This window comes from Triplophysa dalaica, chromosome 6 (genome assembly GCF_015846415.1).
Source record: "Triplophysa dalaica isolate WHDGS20190420 chromosome 6, ASM1584641v1, whole genome shotgun sequence".
Lineage (NCBI taxonomy): Eukaryota > Metazoa > Chordata > Actinopteri > Cypriniformes > Nemacheilidae > Triplophysa > Triplophysa dalaica.
The window spans coordinates 15,999,926-16,023,864 of record NC_079547.1 but is presented as its reverse complement, the minus strand read 5'-3'; the positions used below and the strand labels follow the sequence as shown (position 1 = coordinate 16,023,864).

The following is a 23,939-nucleotide window of genomic DNA, read 5'->3' as shown; positions in this document are numbered from 1 at the left end:
AACACAAAACAATTTATTTTGAGAAATGTCTTTTGTCCATAAAGTCAACGGAGACCAGTGTTGTTTGACAACCTGCATTTTTCAAAATACCTTCTTTTGTGTTCTGCTGGAAAATCAAAGTCATACACAGGTTTGGAACAACATTCCATTTTCTACCGCTTATCCGAACTACCTCGGGTCACGGGGAGCCTGTGCCTAGCTGATCTGCAGAAACCTATCATTTACTTAATAATGAATATACACTTTTTCATGCATTACTCACCAGGAAAACGGTACATGTCTTACCTCTCTCTGGGCACGGATATTTTGGGTTGAGTTCGACACCTTTTGCTGAGTTTGAAGAGTTTGCTGATGATCCGCTGTGCTTTGCCGAGCAGCTGTTGAGTGCTAGTTTCCAACAGTTGAAAGCGTTGCTGAACACCAGGGTCCATCCTCCAGACGTACTGCACAGCAGATGTGTTCAGGGCATAGGATGTTGGTAATCTTCTCACAAAATTTTGAAACTCCTCTAGAAGGTAGACAAGTGTTAAGAATAAATGATTTGAATCAAAATGCTGGAATTGAAATAAGTCATGTTTCATAAAACCAGTCAATAGTGAAACTGTGGTTAGAAGGTAGCAGGTGGAAAGTTATTTTTATTCCTTTTGATGAAAATTGAAATTTGTCCCGTGTGATTGAACACCCAAGGCAGGGACATCTGGGGCTTTATGTGAATTGCTAAACCATTTCTAGGACTGTTTGACTTTACCGACAAAAACATATATTAAGGGATAATTCACCTAGAAATGAAAATTCTTTTATCATTTACTCACCATTAAGCTGTTTCAAACCTTTACATTTCAGTGTTCTATTGAACACAAAAGAAGATATTTTGAAGAATGTTTGTAACAAACAGTTCTGGGGCACTATTGACTACTGTAGTAAGAAAAAACAATCCTGGCAAAAAGTGCCCCAGAACTGTTTGGTTTCCCACATTCTTCAAAATATCTTCATTTGTGAGAACACTCAAATTTATACAGCTTGAGGGTGAGTAAATGATGATGGAATTTTCAAGTTCAGACGTAAAGAAAAGCAGAATGATCTTGGCCGCACAAATGTCTTTCAGGGGAGGGAAGTTCATTTTCATCCGTTGCTGGAAAAATCGATAGCCTTGTAACACCACCGAATGCTCGAATCAATGCTCCCTAACATCCAATAAGAAATGATCTCAGCGCCTATAATTAACAACACAGATCCTCATCATAACCTGACAATTCCAGTCTGCACACATTTTCCATGCCATCAGACATGTCGCCATCAGGTAATTGAGAATATGAAAATTTCCATTTTTAGAAATCCATTGATCTCTACGAGGCACCACATTTTTTTTGTTTGATTACCAATTTGAGTTCCAAACCAAAATCCTTAAAGCCCCAAATGAACAGAGAGACTGTCTATTAGACCATCTCACTCCAGCAGATGATTGTTGTTTATTTATTTGGTTTACAGTCATTAGGCAGAGGTTTCCACTTCCTGCTGTTACTGCAGGAGGTAGATCTCCAACATGGCTGTGATGCGCTCAAAAACCTGCTCAGTTTTGGCTCCATGCCTAGCTCAGGGACAAATAAAGCTGCCAAGTCCAAAATGCGGCTTTACCACAATGACAATGACACTAGATCCCAGGAAGCACTTCCAACCATTTTCTTGTCAGGCCTCAGAAAAAACAAGGTGACAATCACTTTTTAATGTCGACCCATTACGTGTCAGGGATATTCACAGATCTTAGCAGCGTGATGAAAATAACTTGATCCTGGCACGCCACGACGCCTTGTTGAATTAGTAAAATTTACAGACTCCAGATACCTCAGACTAAAAAACATATTTTTTTAAACTTTAGGTATAATTCTTTACCAGAAAAGCAGGTACCAGATTAGAGGAAGATTTATTTATCTCAGCGGAATGAAATTGCAGAATCTTACCAGACTCTTGAAATTCTTGGTTGGCTTGCGTCCAGGATTCTCTGATAAGTTTCATACTGTCCTGCATGGCCTTCAGGTCTTCACTGGGACAGTTGCACTGGGGATAATCCGCACTACATTTGCACCAGCAATCATTTTCTCTGCACACAAACTCGCCCTCTGAGTGGCAGCCGATATAGCTGAGAGCTGCTTCTACAAATCGGCCCCTTAGGTACGCAGGCAGAATGATCTGCAGCCCTAAAATAATACAAAAATGCTTTAAAATATACAAAAAATATAAAAAATGTGTTAATTTCTAATATAAAAAAATTGCAGTTTAACATAATTTAACAAAATTTCTTGGAATGAATTGTGTAGTTTCTACCAGTGGTCAGACAAACAGATAATCCCACCCCATTAGCAATCTGTATACGTAAACAGATGCTTTCTCAACATTTAAAAAAAAAAAATTGTTTACATGCAATACATTTTTATTTTATTTATTGAATTCATTAATTTCATAAAAACCTTAAAAGGATGCCTCAGTGGAACCCTTACAAATATATTTCAACAACACAAAAGATTCCTGTAAACAAGTTGCTGCCTCTTTCGATATCAAGGTAAAATACCAAAATGAAAAGAGTGACAACAACATTAGAAAGTCTGGGACATGGATGATTTATGAATATGCTACCTTGTAGATGAATCTTGTTTTCAGGACTCTGAACCAAAACTGAACTGACGGAATCGAGGTTGTCATAGTTACTGCATCCAAGAGGGCCTGTTCTTGTTTCGGTCACCTTAAGGGAAGACAAGAGAAGGCACATGACAATACTTCATGCAAAACAAAGGCTGAGATGACACTGAGGCTATTAAATATGCAGAACAGGCAGATGACTGCCCAGTGAAATCAAAGCTGCTACAAGCCCAAAAACAGACAGACATGCAGTTTAAACAAGTCTACACAGGACTGACATTGAAATATATGATATTATAAAAACAAAATAATAATGTACACCATCGTTTAAAAATCTCAGAGGATCTTATTTGTCATTCACAGCTCAGAAGACATTGAGTTCTGGGTATCATTTTAGTTTTTGATGTTTCACTACTTTGCCTTTTATAAAATAATCCATAAACTAAATAAACACATTAAGACAGACATGGACAACATGCTTTTTTGTAAACCTATGATTTGGTTTCTTAAGAACCTGGTCAGTAATGTCAAATAGCTTATTGTTGAGTCATCATTGTCTTGTTAAACTACATTAAGTTTATCTGTGGTCTTTTTCTCAGAAGTAAAGTTTGGAAAACCAAAGACTTCCTCTAATTGCTTTGCATAATTTCATTGTCGTCTAAAATAAATAATCCAAATTGAAAGAAAATGTATTTGTGATTTTTTCCCCCCTGTGGGATTGTTGGTCCAGACTAATGTTTTGGTTTTACTGTTATGCAGGAGCATTACTGTTATTGAGATAGCTATCATTTGTAACAAACTCTCTAGTGAGTGTTCAATTGTTGTAATGCAGTGAAAGGCAATATTTCAAATTGAAAGTAATGCGCTTTCACTGTAAGTACTAAATGTAACGGTAGCCACGGTGAAGGTTAATGGAGCCGTTGTAGAAGTAAATGTCTGAATGCAACTTGAATTCACTATCAATTTAACATCAACAAGGATAAAACCAACAAAGACAAAAGCTACTACAGAATATCAAAAAGGTATTTACTGAAGTGTTCGCAAAATATATAAATTTACAAGTTACTGAACATAAGATACAAGATAAATGAATCCAACATGTTTCAAAAGTGAATGTAAGAAATAATCACAGATAAAACCTCGCAGACAAAACCTCTTGATCTTTGTTCCCATCCAAGAGCTGCACAGTCGCAGCTCAATCATTCCTGACAAAAGCTTGATTTGAAGTCACTGTATATCAAGGCTCTTCTGACACATGGGACCATACACACACTGCCTGTGGGCAAATATATCTCCCGACCTGTCACTTACAAATTGTTTTCTGTTCTACATTGTCTTCTTTAATATATCCCCAGCGAGAGAATAAAAGTATCCATGTCACATTTGTAGATGAATGGAGAATCAAGATTTTTAGCCAAGGGAAGCAAGACAAACTTCTCCTCTTTGCTAGAACTACTTGGAGGGTCACTGGATAATCTGTGACGTGGATAAAATTAGACGAAAATCTTCCTAGCAGAGTGCAGTTTTTGACATGGATCTGAACCCTAGAAAAAGACTGAGGACCTGGAAAAGCCAGGGAAGCATTTCTAATGTGTTACACAACCCGCAAATACCCATTATCGAGAGCTGCTTTATTTAATTTCCACTCAATGTGTTGAAATAACTTTCAGGCGAGCGAGAGGATCGGGAGGAAAACTACGGGTTCAGCAAACCCACCGCTGGCATTTCCATTTCTCTTATTGATGCGTCTACGCAATTAATTAAAATCCAAGGAGCCTCTACAGGGATCAGCAGATTAATTTCTAACAAAGACAGATGTCCGACGTACAGGGAAAATTGACCGAATGCAAGTGTAAAGACGGCGTTTTCCATGCATAGCAATGAGCCGGTTTGCAACAAGGGCCGGATGGAGCAAAGCATGTGTGGAACCTGAGCATATTTTTTTGCGAAAGAGAGAAAAATGGAATTGCTATAGCTGGTGTAAAGTCTGAATTTACCTGAGTATGCACTATGCGGCGATCATTACAGATGCTGTAGGGAGCTATCGGCATGTGAACTTAAACTGTGTTTTTTTTAATATTCTGCATGTTTTGTTTTTGCTGACTGCATCAGAACGTTGAACAGCAGGCATTAAGGAGACCAGGAACTGGTATTAGGGTCGCTTCCAATGTGACTGAGTATATGAGATGCATTAAGGGAAATGAGTCATTTGTGGCATGTAACTTTCAGCCTCAATCACATTGGAGTTCATAAGACCCCTCTATCTTTATTAAGGATCATCAGACGCTTAGACTCCCTGATGTGTCATTCTGTACATAGTTATGCCATTTTTAAATCTCTTATTCCCATATTACATCTACTACAATCATTGCACGGATAATATCAAATGAACGCATGTACAGTTAACTGAATGTAAAATGAACCCCAAAATGGTGATCAAGACATAAAAAAATATAGATGTTTTCTATAAACAAAATTATAGATAATGTCAAGATGCAGCACGGCTATTCCTACAATATGCATTGGCAAAGTGCTAATATGGGTATTCTGGCATTCATAACATTCAATCATCGTGAAAAAACTTGCAAAGCTTTCAACAGTCGATTTAGTAATCTAGAAAAGGTGTTTTTAGAGCAATTTCAGCTTAAGAAACACATTATTTGTTAAGGTTTAATTGTTGGTTGCAAATGTGTTGTTTTATTGCAAAGTTAGATGCAGACTTTCCTTAATGATATAGTTCAACAAAAATGAAGATTCTGTCATGAATTACAAACCCTTTTTGTTACAAACCTGTATATATTTTTTTGTTTGGTTGATCACAAAGAAAGACAGTTCTGAGCAGGGGCGTGGCCATGGTTAAAGGACTAGGGCTTAGCCCCCTGAGGACATTTACATTTATGCGTTGCCAGCCGTATTTATCAAAAGCGACCTGCATTGCATTTAGTCTACACAGTAAATAGTTTTTATAAGTGTGTATGTTTACTAGGAAAGAACCTGTGACTTTTGAGTTGCTACGGCAGGAAGCTAAAGGAACATAAGGAGAGCATAACTGATTCACCCCCAACCCCGTTTACTACTTATGATAAAAAAAGATATGTAAATGGTATACCAATATAGTATACATTCAGATATATCATATTGGTGACTGGTTTCACACAAACTATATGCCTAATAACTATATAGCACTTATATAATAACTTTACAGGCTATTTTATAAGAACATCACTTACACTGCTCCACCTCCATCCTCATCAGAGATGACCTGAATCAGTATAGACTCATCCTTTTAAACATGGTACACAATAGCAGTGTAAAACACTGCAAAGAGACTTAAAATGATCTGAACACAAAATTCTCTTGCCAGCTTATTAGCTTGAGCATATAACATATAACAGTGTCTATGTCCTGATTATCATACTGTATATGTCACCAGTAATAAAATACCCTCAACATTTGACAATTTTTACTGGCAGATAAAAATATGAAAAATGAATATGAAATCCTAATTTCATTGCAACACTTTATTATTTTATTGTGCATCATATTTAACTTCATATTTAAAACATATACATTCAGAAGTTTTCAATCTTCAAAAAGCAAACATAAGTGGCCCCCATAGCCACTCACTCGCAACGCTAGTGGTTCTGAGGCACCATTGACAACCATAGAAGGAAACGCTTTTGTGTAGTTTTTTGTTCTGTTGAACACAAAATAAGACATTTTGAGGATTTTATGAAGGCAAACAGTTCTGGGGCACATTAACAAATTCAATTTTTCCAACAATGGCATTCAATGGTGCCTCTAAACTGTCGGTTGGTAACATTCTTCCAAATATCTTTCTTTGTGTTCAACCGAAAAAAAACATTTATAGGTTTACAACTAGAGGGCGAGTCATTTATGACAGAATATTTTTGGGTTAACTGTGCCTTTCTCCGCAGAAAAATGATGTCGCAAATAACTCACCCCCAAGACATCCATCAACCCTAGACCTCAGTTTATCTTCAGAATGCTAATTCAGATAGTTGTGGGGGGTGTGGTTACAAGAGGCGTTTCAGGCAGGTCTGGTTGAGCATACGCTTTTAGATAGAATCTTTTGTTCCGACACTTTAATTTTTTTGCAATTTTACGTGTCTAATACATGCATGGGCAACTTCTAACACACCAAAGACACAGAAAAACATGAATTCACGCCATATGACCCCTTAAGATGCCACAATCAAATATTCCAAAGACTTGTTCAAAAAGAACACTTAAGCCTTCCTTTTAAAATGCTAAATACACAATTATCAGCCATCCATTGAATATCTCAACACAGTAAATGAGAAAAAACACAGTTTTGTAAATTGCACCTGTAATTAATCCAACAAAAGCTTTGGAAAATGTCACAGAGCGGGCCTGTGTTGCTACGCATTTAAATAATAATGGATTAAAAGATTCCTATCCGTGCTTGTTTAATACAGGAGAATTGTCATTAATGTTTCCAGGATTGGCACTTAGTATAAAATTGCTTTTTACAAGAACCAAGTAGAATGAAACCTGTATTTCATCAATTGGTATTAGACAATATGTATTTTTCTATTTTCATAGAGGCAGTTTTTACATCACGCTGAATTTTTTTTTGAGATTTTAAGCAGTTTTTACAAAATTCCCTTTACGGTGGCTTAACGCAGCCCCCTGCGTCAGCTCGCGTGTGTGCTATAAGGGAAAGCTTATCATTTGAGGAAAGTGTGCATTAGAATGGAATTATCATCCTCTCTACAGAAAATGGGACTTTATTGAAAGCAGCAGGGAATCCTAGTGCTGGTTAATGCTCTCGGCTTCGGCTTGTGAAATCTTAGAATGAAACACAAAGGGTATGTTCTTTTGAAAAGTGCTTCATCTGTGCGCATTAGCTGTGAGTTCTTTTTTAAATTCAAGGCGTTCTTTTCTCCCGCACCAGATTCGGAAGTTCTCGCTCTGGTTTATGGCAGTTAAGAGGAAGAGGCCGGGGGAGGTGTGGAGGTGCTGGCAGAGTTTTCATGCCTCCCAGCCTGTGCTCTGGATGCTTGACTGATGACCCAGGCAAACGTCAAAGCGCTACCCATGGCAAATTGCCCGACTCTTTCTCATCTCATAATCTTTTATAAAGTTTTCCACAGTTCATGTGTTTCTGACACAGAGTCAGCTATAACATTCAAAGAATGCGGTTTATTCCATTAAAGAGAAGAAGGCATATTTGAATATAATGAGGCAAATAAAACATTTGAATAATAATGATAATTCTGTCATTGTTTACTAACCTTCTTGTCGTTTCAAACCTGTATGATTTTCTTTGTTCCATAGAACACTAAAGAAGATTTTTTGAAGAATGTTGGTAACATAACAATGGCTCTTCATAATTCACTTCTAATGTAGGGACAAAAAAACAATAAAAGTAAATGGGTACGGCTGGTTCGGTTACCAATGTTCTTCGAAATATTTTCTTTTGTGCAGAAGTAAGAAAGTCACACAGGTTTGAAATGACAATGGGGTGAATAATGACAGAATTTTTTTAGGTGGTAAATTGGTTTAATTGGAATTACTGAAATAGATTAACATGTTTATTAGAAAGGGGTGTCCAAACATTTTCGTCCAAACTCTTTTAATGAGTCCTTGAACCATTGTCTAGTGTTCATGCAAACTGCTTAAGATTTATAAATTCTGGCCACTTACCATATCGGCTTCACCTTGAGAAATCTTTTGTGATTGTTGAAGGCAACGTATCGTTACATCATGCAGTCAGGCATTAAAATGCATCCGACCGCTTCAACTGTCCAGACAATTCGAAACATGCCCTGATTGTTATAAACCTCAGCTCGCACTCCTCTCTCCTGTAAATCAAATTTAAATTCTGTGATTGATGTTAACTGGCACTTTGTGCATTTCCTGTCCACCATCTCGCCTCACCGTGGAGGTTAAAGATCCATTTATTATTGGCGGTGTAGAAAATCCTCCTCATAAGTCTCTTATTCATTAGGGCCTGACACCTCACTTATATTCAAAATGGCTGACAAATGGGCCGGGCTCTCAAAGAAATTATTGAAATGGAAAAGATCATTCATCTCACGGAGGCATAATTCTACCAGTACCTCAGACTTATTTATTTGATATATTCTCTTCAAAACCCTCCCCCAAGTGAACAGCTCTTCCATTTGGGCAGACCGCTCTCTTTGAGCCGATGTTGCATGTTTAATACAGACCAATTCAGTGCATAGATCCTTTGTATGCGCATCTGTCTTCATCCGCGAGAGGTAAAAATCCATGGGCTGAATTACAGACTGCTGATGTTGAGAATATTTCACATCAATCACCAGAAACACGGGCAAATAAAGGCACCTTAAGGACCTCCGCCAACTCGTTTCCATCGAGATGGCTCACAAGACAAGATACTTGCTGTCAGGATATGATGCGTCTTGCTCTTTGTACCTACAAATCAACTGCAATTACGTTGACTAAGATTTGAACATTTATTTTTCAATCAAAAAAAACATTAAAAACCCTACAAAGACACTTTGGGTCAATTAGAAGATACTTGCAAATACATCCATCTTGTTCACCAACCACCCACAAGTCCAAACGTAACTAGGCATTACATCCATTAAAATAGCCTTGTGTTGTGTTGCACTTGATAATTAAATAACAATTTTTTTTTAAGCACATGCAGGCCTATTTACAATCAGGGGTATTTGCCAGTACTGTTTAAGTGACAAGTAAACATTGCTACCTGCAGAACACCCTCCTGCGAATCTCCATTTGTGTCTCGTGCAGAGGCCAGTTAACTCATTTAACGCAGAGTATTTGGGTTACTGTTTCGAGCGCAGTCACTAACCTGACAGACATAAATTGCTACAGGCAACTTGCTGTGGATTATGATTTATGATGTGTCATACGGCATTTGGTTAAAGCTGAATATGTGTCTAAAAAGTGCACTTTAATCACAAAACAACTGTACAGCTGTACAAAAATAAATACAAATAATGTGTCGTTTTTCTGAATATACTATTTAGAGGTACGTGTTTATCATTTTGTTTCGTTCTGTGAATTAGTGAACTAATTTCTTCCAAATTAAATTGTTGTTTTTTATTTGCATTTATTTGCAGAAAAGTGAAACGGGACACACTGGTCAAAATAACAAAAAAAGAAGTAATGTTTGAATCTTGAATACTCACAAGTTCAAATTTGTGTTTAAACAACACAATACTATTGTTTTTATGTGTATTTTAGGATCAGTTCTAAATTGAATATTTAACTTTCATGCGTTTTTGCATTCTCAATGCTGCATTCACACCAAATGGAAATTTAGAGTTTAATTTGCTAGTAAATTACAAACAAAGTAAATGCAATGACGCAAATACGTGCAGACTTACACAGGGTGGCACGGTTGATGCGAAACGGAATTTGTGCGAAGGGCGTAATTGACGCGCGTTTCCATCGCAATCGCGTTCTCCACACAAGTTGAAAAATTCAACTCAAGTGAGAAATTTGCGTCAAGAGCTCACCTAGTGTTTGACACGTCCGAACGCATTAAGACACTCCCGTCGTGCACAGTTTTTCACATCACTCACACGAAAATAACAACCTATGTAATAAAGAGCGAAGAGCAAGATGCTTCACATTTGGTGTGAAAACAACATCTGTCTTCCACATTGCTGTTGGGTGACTTTACGTTATTTCTAAAGTTTGATTCTGTTGAAATTAGTGGTGGGCATAGATTAATTTTTTTAATCTAGATTAATCTAGATTAAAATGGCTCATTTGAATTCTGCCGAAGGCATTCAGAATATGTGTGCTACCCAAATAATGACTAAAAGTAAGTCTTTGAGAACGGGTTTCTCAAGCCAGGTGGCGCATTAGACCAGGGGCTCATCTCCTGTTTCCAAAATGCATCACAAACTGCTTGAGAAAATTGTTCTACTATGATAATTGGTGATGAAAATTAAATTATGTTGAATAAGATAAACTTGTGTTTACTTCCGCATTAGCTAAGGGATACTTTGCGTTTAGGTGGTACTTGAGACTGGAAGAGCTCCTACAGTACATTTACATTTAGTCATTTAGCAGACGCTTTTATCCAAAGCGGCTTACAAAGAGTGAGGGAGCAACAAGCGATATGTTATACAGGAGCCATAATACATTAGATCTCAATACAAAGTTACTGGTTTCAACTAAAGCTAGACCACTACCTGTTGAGAGAAAGTGTTTTTTTTAAACCAATTCCGCATTGCACAAGGTGCAAACAACCTTAGTCTTGTCGATGTTTCTATTGGGAAGCTTCTTAAAAATTAATATTCCCTGAAGCAAACCCGGCGGCTTCATAGCTGCATCCATGTTAGCACGTCACGTTTGATGCGGTAATTTCACAGTAACGTTATGTTGTGTTCAGACCAAACGCGAATGGCGTGTCAAGCGCGAGTGATTTATATGTTAATGCAAAGAGCCAATAGACCTACTTGCTGCGCGAATCGCGCGAATGAAGCCCTGGTTATGAGATGATGAGGTGGCTTCTGCTTCCGCGAATGACGCGAATCACGCGAGTTGAAAAATCTCGTTCTCGCCGCGTACAGTGCAGTTAAGCTGGTATACATCCGCGCTAAAATATCAAGGTGAAAGTCATCATAGCTTGCGTAGTATAGACCCAGCTGCCAACCCAACTTTGAGAATAGATTAACGGCGACATTTTTTTTAACGCACGATAAAAGTCTCACTGCGTTAACGGCGTTAACGCCGTTAACGGCCCACCACTAGTTGAAATACAACAAACACTGGACTGGACCTGACTCATGACACGCATAAATTATAAAAGGCATAACTGTAGTGGTCTCTTAATTTTTTAACACCATTTTATTTAAATCTGTTTTCTAAAAGTCTAAAATGTGACAAAAAGCCTCAAATCAAAGTAAACTCCATTCATTCAACCTAACATACACAATCCATTCTGAAGGCTAAAAGGCAGTGGCTGTCTCACATTTAACCCAGCTTCTCTGTATCTCCCAAAGATGCAAGACAATGGAAACAGCCAAGCTCCTTTCCAAAAATAAGCACTCAAACGCAGGGTCAGGTCCCAAGGTCTATGCGCATCTAGGCCACAGGGTTACCTTGATGGCAGTGGAGGCAATCTGGAGGTGGTGTAGTTTTCTCAGAGTGCTCTCTCTGTCTATGAAGTAGGAGGCAGCCAGCTGGTGAAGGGTCTCCAGAGTGACAGCTGTGCCATTTGAGTCAGTCAGGTCTGCCGTGCGGCTCAGCCTCCTCTTGTCCACAAATATAGTCAAAGCCTCCTCACCTGCAATGGGGGCAAGGCATCATAACAAGGTGAGTTAAGATGAGAAAAACGAGAGCTCTATTTGTTTGATTATATGACTTACAGTATATGACCTAACTTTATAAATATACTTGACCTACAGTATTTATCTGCTTACCATTATATAATGCAGTAGATTATATTATTATTCATATACATTATTTTAGAATACATTTTCACATGATATAATCTAATAAACCATTTAATACTTTAAACTCAAAGCCTGTTAATATTCAATGCATGTTTTAGCACATTTCTCTTAAATCATGAATCGTCAGAGAAGAACCGCCATTTTAAGACACCAAGATGCAGCAAAGATTCGCAAGTCTTTCTCTCTCCTAGCATCTATTATGGAAATTACATTCTGTTTAAATGATCAGGAACCTCTACTCAAGTACCTCCAAGTGTAGCTGTAAGCAGAAAGTGTGTGCCATATTTTCTGATGATGTTCTCGGTAATGGCACCAAGGGTGGGTCTGCGGCCCAGCTGCCTGATGGTCTGCATGAACTCTGGATCGAGGGGTAGAGCCACGCCATTGTCCTCTCTCTCCAGAGCCAGGCTGTTCACCTTCCAGCGCCCAAACTCTCTGCAAGGTCAAACACAAATAAACACACACAAACCCTATTTGGAAACGTCCTTCATTTCAGCCACAATGGGAACAGGAGGGTGAGAATCATTTTTTTCATCCGCTGAAAGAATTTGTTCATTGTCTGGTCCGGTGTGAATTGCTTTGGCAGTAGTTGCACAAACAAGAAGAATCTATGTTGTAAAACATGATTTATTATTTTTTTACAAAACAAGTATATATATATATTTTATTTGACATAAATATGATGTAACTCATAATAGTTACCTGAACTTAATCAGAAGCATGAAAGAAGCATTAGTAAATGACAGAATTCATATTTTGATGAACTGTTCCTTTAAGTTACACCCTCTATGAACTTCTACTTATAAGGACAAAAGCACAACTTAAAAAGAGGTCTGAAAAACCTTCACGCAGCTTGAGTGCACGAGGACGACGCACATTTCGCTAAGACCCGCTAAGGAGAAAACGAAATGAATGCATGACCCCCCTGCCTGCAATTCAAATCATTTTGTGCATCCACTTTATTTTTCCACTACGTTTCAACCTAAGCCCTGGCCTGCTGTAAAAACTGTTGTCCGCTGCATAATGGTGCAATCTGGGGTTATTTTGAATGACTTCTGCATTGAAGTACGCCTGACTGGGAGTAATCAGGAACAATGGTCGGCTTCTTTCATGGATACAATGTAAAAGGAGTCTGTTCGATGAGCACAGCTTGAATTTAGACTGAGAAAATCAAGCTGCCACTATCCGTTTAGTGAATCCCATTTACAGCAAAAGCTGCTCGGTACAATACAATAACATTTTTAACACTATGAACATCATTAGTAGTAATGAAAAGAAATCAAATGTTTATGGATTATAATCAGGACCATGAGAATGCAAGTTACTAATTTATGTAATGATTGTAGAACTTTGTGTTTAAAAGTTTATTAATAAAAAACAATATCTGCTACTTTGAAATGTTAGCTCTAAATGAAATGTGCTCATTTATACCTCTCTACATATACAGTACACTAAAACACATGATTCTTATTTCACTTCTTATTAAGTTTAAGTTCTTAATATTTCCTTATTACCTTCATATCATTTACTATTATGATTTTGGATGCAATTGTGAAATGTAAAAATGAAAACGTCCTACAATCATTTGGCAACAAACAGTCATATTTTGTAGTATGTGCTTCATAATGTTGAGCTGAATGTGTACGCTGTTTCAGATACAAAACACAAATATACACATAAACACAAAAAGTATCTAATACTCATGACCAAAATCCAATGGTTATAACTCTCTGAACTACAGCATCCCAGAGGTCCTGCCTCTGTTTTTTCCTAAGACTTTTGTTCTTTAGTAGAACTCAATCTGCATTTAAAATAAATGACTTAAGGTTTTAGAGGGTTTTTTACTATTTATTTTTAATGATACAAAATAGTATATATTGTTCATTTATTCTTTAGCAGATTTAATATATTTTCCTTAGAAGATGAGCATATATTCCTTGGTATATCTCAATGAGTTTTTAAATAGTTTAAATTCATCACTTAAAATGTTTTATTTTAAAGTGAATAGCACACATTTTTTATATTTCCTATTTATCAGTGATTGGTTGTAACATCAAAAATATTAAATTATTTGCAGCATTTCACTGTCAATGCATAACATCTAGCATACACTGGACCAGGGGTTTTCAAACTGGCCTCAAGAAGATTTGCAAGGAGTCAATCTTGAAGAAAAGAACGTTGCTACAGCACAAATAAGTTTGAATTGAAAGTGTCTCTTCAGGGTTATACTGTATCCAGCAAGTGTAGCAAGCTATTTAGGTTTTGAAATAATATGTTGTCTTTATAATATTACATTAACTATTTATGTAACAAAGTTTCAATGTTTCCTTACACATAAAACACATACGGATATGTATTCTTTGAAAGGGGGTCCGTCGTAAAAGCAACATCTTATTCAGGGATTCCTGAATTCTAAACTCATAAAAAAGTCATAAAAAAATTCTAAATCATGTTTTTTATTATGTTATCATGTTTGTATTTTATTCTGTTAGTTAGCTTTATTTTTTAGTTATAATGTCTTCAATTAAAACAATCCAACTGCAGTCTGATTAATATTAATTGGAATGCACAATAAAAAACATGATTTTTTTAATTATTTAAAAACTGAGTTATCTTATTTTGGAATTTAACTCTTCAAATATATTTAAGTAAATCATTAGCTGGACCTCAGCACTAGGTATGGACAATTAAAGTGCACCAAGTACAAAATTAGTTGTTTCAATTTAGAAGACTTTAGGTATACCAATTTAGTATACCAAAAACACAATTAAAGTATACTTTTTATTAAGTACATAAATATTTAAATGAATTGCAGAATTCTTAGCATGAAATAAATGTTTAGTATATTTATTTTCACTAGGGTAATACAAGCAATATATTAGGTGCTTTGCAAGTGCATTACATGGTCACTAGCTAACACATCAATGTTTGAATCATTTAGCATACATTATCTGCTTTGACCCATTTACCCATACAGTTATTCTCTCAAAACAAACTTAGATTGTATATTGTCTCCAATATCTATAGGAGATTATAGCCTGTTAACTCGAACTAATAAGGCTGACAATACAAGACAATTATTGGCAGCATGAGTGAGAAACAGAAAAACTGTGAGACAGCTAGAGACAAATGAAGGGAAGGAGAGAAGGAGAAAGAATGGATGGTGAGAGAAAATATGATCGACATTGTGTCAGAGCACAAAATTCTTGACGGACAGCTATAGATGGAGCTGGAGGCTAATCCAGCCCTGAGCCCACGCTGGAGCCTCACAGCAGGAGAAGACATATTGAAGAACTACCTGCCAGGCTTCCCCACAGAGACCAATAGCTACATGGAGTCAACAGTGAGAACATGCTCCAGTGGAACGCTTCGAAGCCAAAGGGAGACCAACAGTGTCACTCAACAAGCAAATAAGACTGGCTCCTATTGCGCTATATATGAGACAGTATTGTGTTTGAAATGGCCACGTATGACTTTTATAAAATTATGTTTTACAACATTATGTCTCTATAACTTAATGACACATAACCCCTTCTTGAAGAATTAATGATCTAGATTTAACAATTCAATGTTTTAAGTACTACATTCAAATATGAAACGGTTTAGCTCTTCTTCTCCTTATGATGTGCTCTTTTCATGGCATATTTTTTGCTGATATGCAGGCTTCAAGTTTGCTGTCATGTAAAATATATATATATATATATATATATATATATATATATATATATATATATATATATATATATAATTAAACTCTTCCATACTTAAAAAAAAATCTCTTTGCAAAGCCTTCATTATTGTGACAGGTTCAGAAAACATCCGCACTAAATGCACACACAAACTACAAACTACAACGATTTGAACGTTTGTTTCTTAAGTGTCCGTTTCTGATCAACTAATTGGTGTCACACCGTGCAAACAAGAACAGTTGTGCGGTCTAGAAAAGTTTTTTGTTATTTCTAGTTATTTCAGCTTAGTTGGTAGTGCATCACATAAGTACACATTTGTGGGTTCGATAGCAAGGAAACATACATGCTCACAAAATGTATATCTTGAATGCACTGTAAATTGCATTTGGTGAGATATTTTCAAGAGCATTCTTCTGAAGATATTCAATTAGAATATCATTAATATCAAATATTGTTAAAAAATAATATTAATGTGCAGACACTACCAATAGGCAATTTCACTATTTTGTAACATTTCATAAGTGGAACAAAGCATAACTTGTTATGAAAACCACAACAGCAAACAAAGCAGGTATGTGATGAAGAGACATGATAGCAGTGTTGGGTGTAACTAGTCATTAAGTAATTGGTTACTGTAATTTAATTACTTTTCTGTTGAAAAGTAAAGTAAGGGATTACTCTTATTTTTTCTGTTATTTAATAACAGTTACTTCTGATGTAATTAAACTAAAAACTTAGAATTTTGATGTCAACTCCTCGATTGCACGCACATATATTACACAAAGTCTGACTTTAAAATCCTTTAATGTATAATTCTCACATTTGTAATACTTTGGTCATATTATTTATTTGAATAAATTAAAAGAGCCGTTTCATGTCTATCCTTGATTCACTTAACTGTTTAAGGGTGAAATAGGATAAAAGAAGTCATTAATAATAAGAAATGAAATATGTTTTGAAGAGAGCAATTTGTACAGTAATCTACTTACACTATTGAATATGTAATTAGTAACTAGTAATTCATTACTTTTTCAGAGTAACGTGCCCATTACTGCATAGGAGTGTATGATTCTGTTCTTAAAAAGAATGCACCAAAATGGGGATGGTTGCAGAAAACAAATACTAAACAAAGTATTTTTGTCGGACACTGACTCACCACTGACTTGCATATCAATTTCTAAATGTTATTTGAAATAAATTACACTAAAAAAACAGTTTTTCAATATTTACTTTCTCATTAAACTGGCTTTTTCTCAAGGTAATACTATCAAAAACCAGCTGTGTTTATATTTTGGTCCTAACTCGATTTTCAATTCAGAACAAACCTGGGGAAAATTGAGATCAGGCTACACCTCATTAGTTGTGTTTATCAAACACATCTTCATGCTAACGGTAATCTGATAGAAACATGCTCATTAGCACTCACGGCTGGAGTCTTTTAGGACTTTGAAAAACTTTCCAGACCTAAAATTAGAGTTAATTGGTCAACAGAGGGCATTACCTATTTATTCAAAGCGTATTTTGTTCATATTGAAATATTGAGTCATCTGAGCCCATATCATCATCACCCCTGTCAGTGGTGAGATACGACTTAACACGGATACTTCTGTATGCTTCCATTATTCAAATCCCATAAGGAAAGTCAAACAGCTCATCTCTCAGAGCCGAGCCGAGCCCTCGCCCTGATAAACTGATCCATGAAAACAATCTACCATAGCAATGACCGAGCAGCCAGTAGGTGTTTTGTCCTTGATTATGTTTCCAATGCAAGTGCAAGCATCCTCTGGGGACATGCATGTCTTCAAACATAAATAATGAGACGATTAACCGGGGCCTGACGCCCCTAGCCTGATATCTCTCTCTCGCGCTTTCTCTCTCCCGGTTTACGCTCTCTTATATAGGGTAAATTAGGGTAATCTGGGGCATTGGGTAATGTGGGATACCCATCCTCGGTTATGTACATTTCTTGCTCTGTAGCGATTAAATAAAGTGAGCATTATTTATTGGCATACAGTTATGGTGTGTCAATCAAAGCAAAATGCAGATAATGAAAGTGCAATGATAAATGTTAGATTACTGTAATTCACCTGTGATTCACCAGCTTTGTTGCCAGTTGCTGTGTTTGTGTTGTGGAATGACTGTAATTTTGAGATGGCAAGAGGAAAATTATAGTCTTGGGTATTCACACCCTCATATTCGGACATTGCTCAAATGGCAATGCTCAAAATAGCAAAAAGTATCTTGCTGAAAATTAAATAATAATTTAATCAGTAACATAAATGAATTAATTTACTTGTATATGTTTCTGCAAAATGAAGGTTGAATGCAAATGAATATTGATACAAAAAAGTAAAAATAGCGTGACAAACAGCAAATGTGTAAAACCATTCATGTTACAATTCTTGTTTTTAAAGGAACAGTTCACCCAAAAACAAATATTGTGTCCTCATTAACTCACCCTTGAGTTGTTTTAAATGTAAATGTCTTTGTTCCGATAGATATTTGGATGAATGCTTGTAACCTAACCGTTCTCCCATGTATTGACTACCATTGTAATCAAAAGTTCCCGAGAACAGTTTGCTATTCTATTTAAAATACCTTCTTTTTGTGTATAACAGAACAAAAAAAAACTATTTTGGTAGTCAATGGTGGCCAATAACTGTTTGGTTACAAGCATTCTTCCAAATATCTTTCTCTATTCATCAGAACAAAGAAATTTATGAAGATTTGAGACAACTTGAGGGTGAGTAAATTATGATTATTAAAAATTATTTCCAATTTATTCCAATAATAAGTTTGTATTTACCACACCAGAAACATAATTACGCATTGCATTAACACATCAAAAGGTTACTGATTCTAAATAAAAATTAAAATCACCTAATAAAAACATATCTTACTTTATTAATTGTCTATTTCAGTGCTAAAATGATTTTTAAGAAAGCCCCACCCATGGATGTCAAATAAGGAGCAGAAAATGATTTGACTTTAAATTAATCTTAACATATTTAATTGTTGAGCTAAAACGGTCAAGAAGAGGTGTTGCAATACAACCCTTTCCATCCATGAATCGAAAAAAAAAACTTTAAATAAGCCATACTGGAAGTCCTTCATGTGTTAAATTTGAAATTCCACACCAGTGGATGCCACAGTCTTTGCTCTGGTTTGATTTCAGAGCCAGTGCTGAGATATTTGTTTGATAAAAGCAGTTCAAAGATTTTACAGTGAACCCAGCTGTCATCGTACCATCCGGTGCCCGGTACACGCGTGAATGCATTCAGTTAAATATTCCACTAAAATAGCGCAAATAAGTGTCACTAATTTCACACTCAATGGACTGAGGCTTTTATGGAAAATTTTCTGACATTGTTGCCATTATGCTAAACACTTTCTCTACATTACAAAACGGAAGAGGTATGAGGCTAATAGCTGACCTTTAATGCTTCAGGCATTAAGACACTTATACATTTTAAAGAACATAATAACTTGCTTCGTTTTTAACAATAGGCTCTTAGCTCTTTCTGTCTTTATAAAAAAAGACTACTTACTGTTTACAGTTAAATTGACCTCATACAGACTCGTACACTGAAATTATGACTTACTAATTAAGCAAACGATAATATCGTTCTGCCAGCATCATCAATATCATCTCATAAAGGCAGCCGTTAAACCTTTATAGCTCAATCCACTGTAACTGTCCTGCCTTGGTCTGGACACGATTCAAGAGATTTTTTATGTACAATATTAGCGAGACAAATGGGAAATAGCTTTGTCTATTTACACGTTAGACAAATACAGCTCATCTATTTTTACGGTGCAATAAAAGTGCAGCTTGTTAGAATAAAATGCATTAACAGTTCCCTAATGCCTTTAAATCCAGTGAAGGTACGAAAGTACACATGCTGTCGACTCGCATGTTTACACATCGACAGTCGACACACTCCAAAGCACAGGAAAACTTCAGTGTTTGCGTGGGAGAATTACTGCTTATCCTCATTGTGCCTCACACAGCCTGGCTAAGTCGACAATTGTTGTCACCTTGTGCTCGTGAAGCTGTGCTATTAGCATCTCCGGGAAGAGCGGCATCGCTTGTAAGCGAGCACGTATCTTCTCTGGCAGCCTTTTCCTCCGTCCGCCTCATCCGCCCGCCCTCCCTTGCAGAACCCTCCCATCACACACTTGTCAGGCAGCATATGTCTGATGTTTTATGAGATCCCTTTCAAGCATGTGACAGGAAGAATAGACACCACTAAGTCTTTACTGTACCCTTGGGCACCATTCAACCTTTGGAGGAAGGTAAATGGGTAGAATGAGAATGTAATATCTGACACAAATTTCCCTGCGATGCATGTTACAGCACACCTATCTGTTCACTACAAGCACTGACAGCTCTGGCTTCGTAAACACAGCGAACTGCTGGCATTGCAAATGTTGATGTTGTCCAAGTTTGCAGCAAGAAACTCAGCAAGAGTTATTTTGGCGGGATTTGTCACCCTTACGAATTTCCGCAGGTGGGGCGGCAGGTACAGTAAGATCTTATACAGTAAGTCTATCAAAAATGTAAGAACAGATCATTGAATGTCTTCCACGTTCGGACACATTTTATTTTTCTTAAATGTCTCATACAGGGCTAATTGAGTCAAGGGGCCAAGAAGCAAAAATGATTCCTCTTTACCCGGATCTGTCGCAGATGCAAACCTGTCCCTCTCTGTACGGCAAGTGCGAGAACAAGGCACTTTAAAGTCATTGAGGCACTAGGGATGTTGGGAGAGGCTTCCTGCCTAGCATGCAAAGTAAAACCACTTACTAACACACACACATCAACCCGAGCACACACGAAAGCGAGCTGCCAGATACCACCAGCAGGGGGAGATCCGACATTGAGAAAGTACAACTGGACTTTTTTATGACTCTTATGCCCCATCTCTAGAACAAACAAAGCCAGTGGAGCGTTCAGGGATACACACGTATGTTGAGGAGAGAGCGTCTGACTAACCCCAATGTTGCCATCTCCATCTGTGCTTGGCAGCATAGTCCGACTGCCCTGCCAGATGAGAGTGTCAGTCAGGCTCAGTTCAGCCAACACTTTTCTCTGTCTTCTCTCTTTCCCTTTTGGCCCGTTTACTACTTATATTATATACTACTCTAATATTCAGCACAACTCTCTTCACAACAGCTTACCTTAAGCTAACTATAGTTTTATTTTAGGTCGCTTAGAAAAGACAAAGTTACTTTACACTTCATGCTTTCTCTGCATATTAGTAACATTTCTTACCATTTCTCCAATAACCCATATCAAATAGAACATTTTATCAATTTAAATTTTTTAAATTTTCTGCTTTTATGCTGTACTTGCACACTTTGTGGATGTTGTATAGAAGTACCTACAACAATTTACGCCGAAACAGACAATTATGCTTTATTCTTTTGATCTTGCAACCATTCTCACACTAATAAATAAATGACCATGCGTCCAATAGCTCCTTGTTGATTTGTCATAGTTATGTTCTTGTGAAGTCTACGTGACAACTGAACAAGCACATCACAACAACATGCGACACATTCTGCACATAACGGATAATAAATGCAGAACTAATGAAGTGACTCACCTGTAAATCTTGTATTTGGTTGTGAAGCCTTGTTGATAACGCTCCACAAATTCGGCAAATTCCTGTGACTGATGAAAAGGCCCCTTATCTGAAAGGAGCCACCCAAACGGACCAGCGGCATCATGGGAGGCTGCCACAGGGGCTAGAACCCAGCAGTGAAGGCTTAGTACAACACACACCCATAGACTCATGAGATACGCCAGTCTAAAATCAGCACGCTGGCAGTTCATGCTTCACCCTGCGACTCGACATTCTCTCCAAACTTTCCTCACCTTCTGAAAGAGCAAAAAAGTGAACAAAAGTGTTTATAGATGATCCCTGGCACGTCATGTGTTTTCTCTAATACACCTGCAAACACAGTTGGTAAGCTATTAAAACTGACCACAGTTATTTAAAATGCTTTAATAAATAGACTTGGTTTTGTCAGGTAACCAAATGATAAATCAGAGTCAATAGTACGTGATTGCACAGTGTTACACAAAAGACAAAAGGTGAGTTTTTAACCGATGTACAGTATGTATTAACATAATATTTCATATTGAGTATACTTTGCCAGCCAATTCGCTTCCCAAACAAGAATTAAAAAATATTTTTTGGTTAATACAATTAAGTTACACGCGGTTCTCCTGCTCAAGTAAAAAAAGACAATCATGCAGGAATGCGCTCGTGCAAAAATAAACCGTTGTATAATAGTGACCATAGTTTCTTTAATAGTAAAAACATGAATGTTCGAACATAATTTCTGTAATAAAACTGTTATTACAAATGTTGTGATCCGCCAAAACCATGGTAACACACTTTTACAGTTGCAACCAATGTTCATTTTTATTGTAACTTGAAAAACTGCGTTTACCTCGTCCAGGTGCCCGATGTTTAAACCCCTGAAGTCCACAGTCTGTATTGTTTCACGATAAAAGGCAAATGGTCGTAAACGCAAAGCATAAGATGATACCGGGGAGGGTGACCTTTAAGGGTTTGACTCAGTTCAACTTGTTTTAAACACCTTCGCAAAAGCCAGAGCAGCCCTGGAAACCCAGCATCCAACTCTTCTCCTTCAGCATCGAGTATATTTCCAAGCGTCTCGCGCCGTATAATCCGGGTGCACAGAAGAAACAACTAAAGCGAGGAGAAGCGGTCGATCTTCACTCTCTTCTCTTCGGGCAGGTAGGTCTCTTATGAATTGGAAGTTACGGTGAAGAGATCCCATAACCGTTTAACGATCGGCTCGATTAAAGTCTATTTTCCCCGCTGTCGACATATTAACTTCAACCGGCGTCCGAGAAACACTAAATAAACGTAGACTCCAGAGGTCCACTCTGTGCAACTGCGCGTGTGTCGGATGCTTAAATCCAATGCTTCCCATACACCATAAAAATGTCCAATTTATTTCTGAGTTAAGCCTCCTCCACTAACCATTGGCTGGTCGGGAAAGCGAGGGGCGGGGTTTCAGAGATGAGAGAACGTACTTTTGTACTTCAGGGTCAAAATGAGTTTGAACATTATGTGGTTGTTTTTTGTGGGAGTCGAGTTGTCCCTTTTGTGATACACAGCTGCAGAATTATATTAATTCTGCACAACAGTCGTTAAAATTCTTATATCGTTGGTTCCAATATAATAATTAAGTAAAAAGCACTCCTTAATCTTTAATTAATGTGATAATAATGAACTGGGGGAAATAAAATAGGACAATAGTATAAAATAATACAAATAAACAAATCGATAAAAACACAAGGAAACTAAAGATTTTTATAAAGAACTATACATTGGATATATTAACATGTCAACACATGCTAAAAAAGAAAATAAAACATAAATGTTTACCTTCTTATTCTCCTTTATATAATATACAAAATGCCGGCTAGATCAGTGTACAAATTTACAAATATGGGACATAATACACACAATAAATGCCAATTAGATGCAATATGTTCAAAGGAGGTAATTTCTGTATTTAGCACACACATACAGTATGTAAACACAGAAAATGTTTATTGGGCTGGCGATGCTGACATCTATTTTAAACATGAGGATGATCAGAAACAGGCAGGAATTGGCTTCCAATTGATTCTCTGTAATCGACCGTGTGAGGAAATGAGCAATCTCGGAAGGAAAGAAAAGGGTAAGAAATCAAAGACAAAATCAAATCGAGTCTATCAGCGGGAGAGTGGTAGAAATCTCGGCACCATTGTCGCAAAGACATTTTCAGATGTTGTGGATAGTAAAGAGACATCCATGCAGGACCAGATTACTGGATCGTGCAGAAAACAGCTGCTTGACAAAGCTGAAGCAGCATGCATTAAAGGCAGTCTGCTGTTGGGGGGGGAGTTAACATATAGATTGTGGTACTGCATGAGATCAAGAGGCAGGAACATTTATCAACGCAAAGACAGAAAGTCATTACGACACGTAAATATTCACTTAAAAGACAGTCCTGTTGGTGTCGATGATGTGTCTTGGTGAGGAGTTTTCAGGCTTATAAAATAATGTTTTATGTAGGCAGAGTCTTGACAGCAGAGTATTATTTTGCATTTATTTCACCT

At 37.0% G+C, this 23,939-nt stretch overlaps 1 protein-coding gene across 2 annotated transcripts in view; it reads right to left on the bottom strand.

Moving 5' to 3' along the window:
- brinp3a.1 (bone morphogenetic protein/retinoic acid inducible neural-specific 3a, tandem duplicate 1) overlaps window positions 1-22,732 on the bottom strand; it is a 28,454-nt gene extending 5,722 nt beyond the window's left edge. The window contains exons 1-7 of one of the 2 annotated variants that reach the window (XM_056749651.1): window positions 22,253-22,732; window positions 21,400-21,674; window positions 12,349-12,536; window positions 11,748-11,932; window positions 2,632-2,737; window positions 1,959-2,195; window positions 286-508 (exon numbers count right to left, since the gene is read on the bottom strand). In XM_056749651.1, the coding sequence (XP_056605629.1) occupies window positions 286-508; window positions 1,959-2,195; window positions 2,632-2,737; window positions 11,748-11,932; window positions 12,349-12,536; window positions 21,400-21,629 (1,169 nt within the window). In that variant the 5' untranslated portion in view covers window positions 21,630-21,674; window positions 22,253-22,732. The remainder of the gene's footprint in view (window positions 1-285; window positions 509-1,958; window positions 2,196-2,631; window positions 2,738-11,747; window positions 11,933-12,348; window positions 12,537-21,399; window positions 21,675-22,252) is intronic. The other variant, XM_056749652.1, reaches the window with a different exon arrangement.
- Window positions 22,733-23,939: the final 1,207 nt, after the last annotated feature.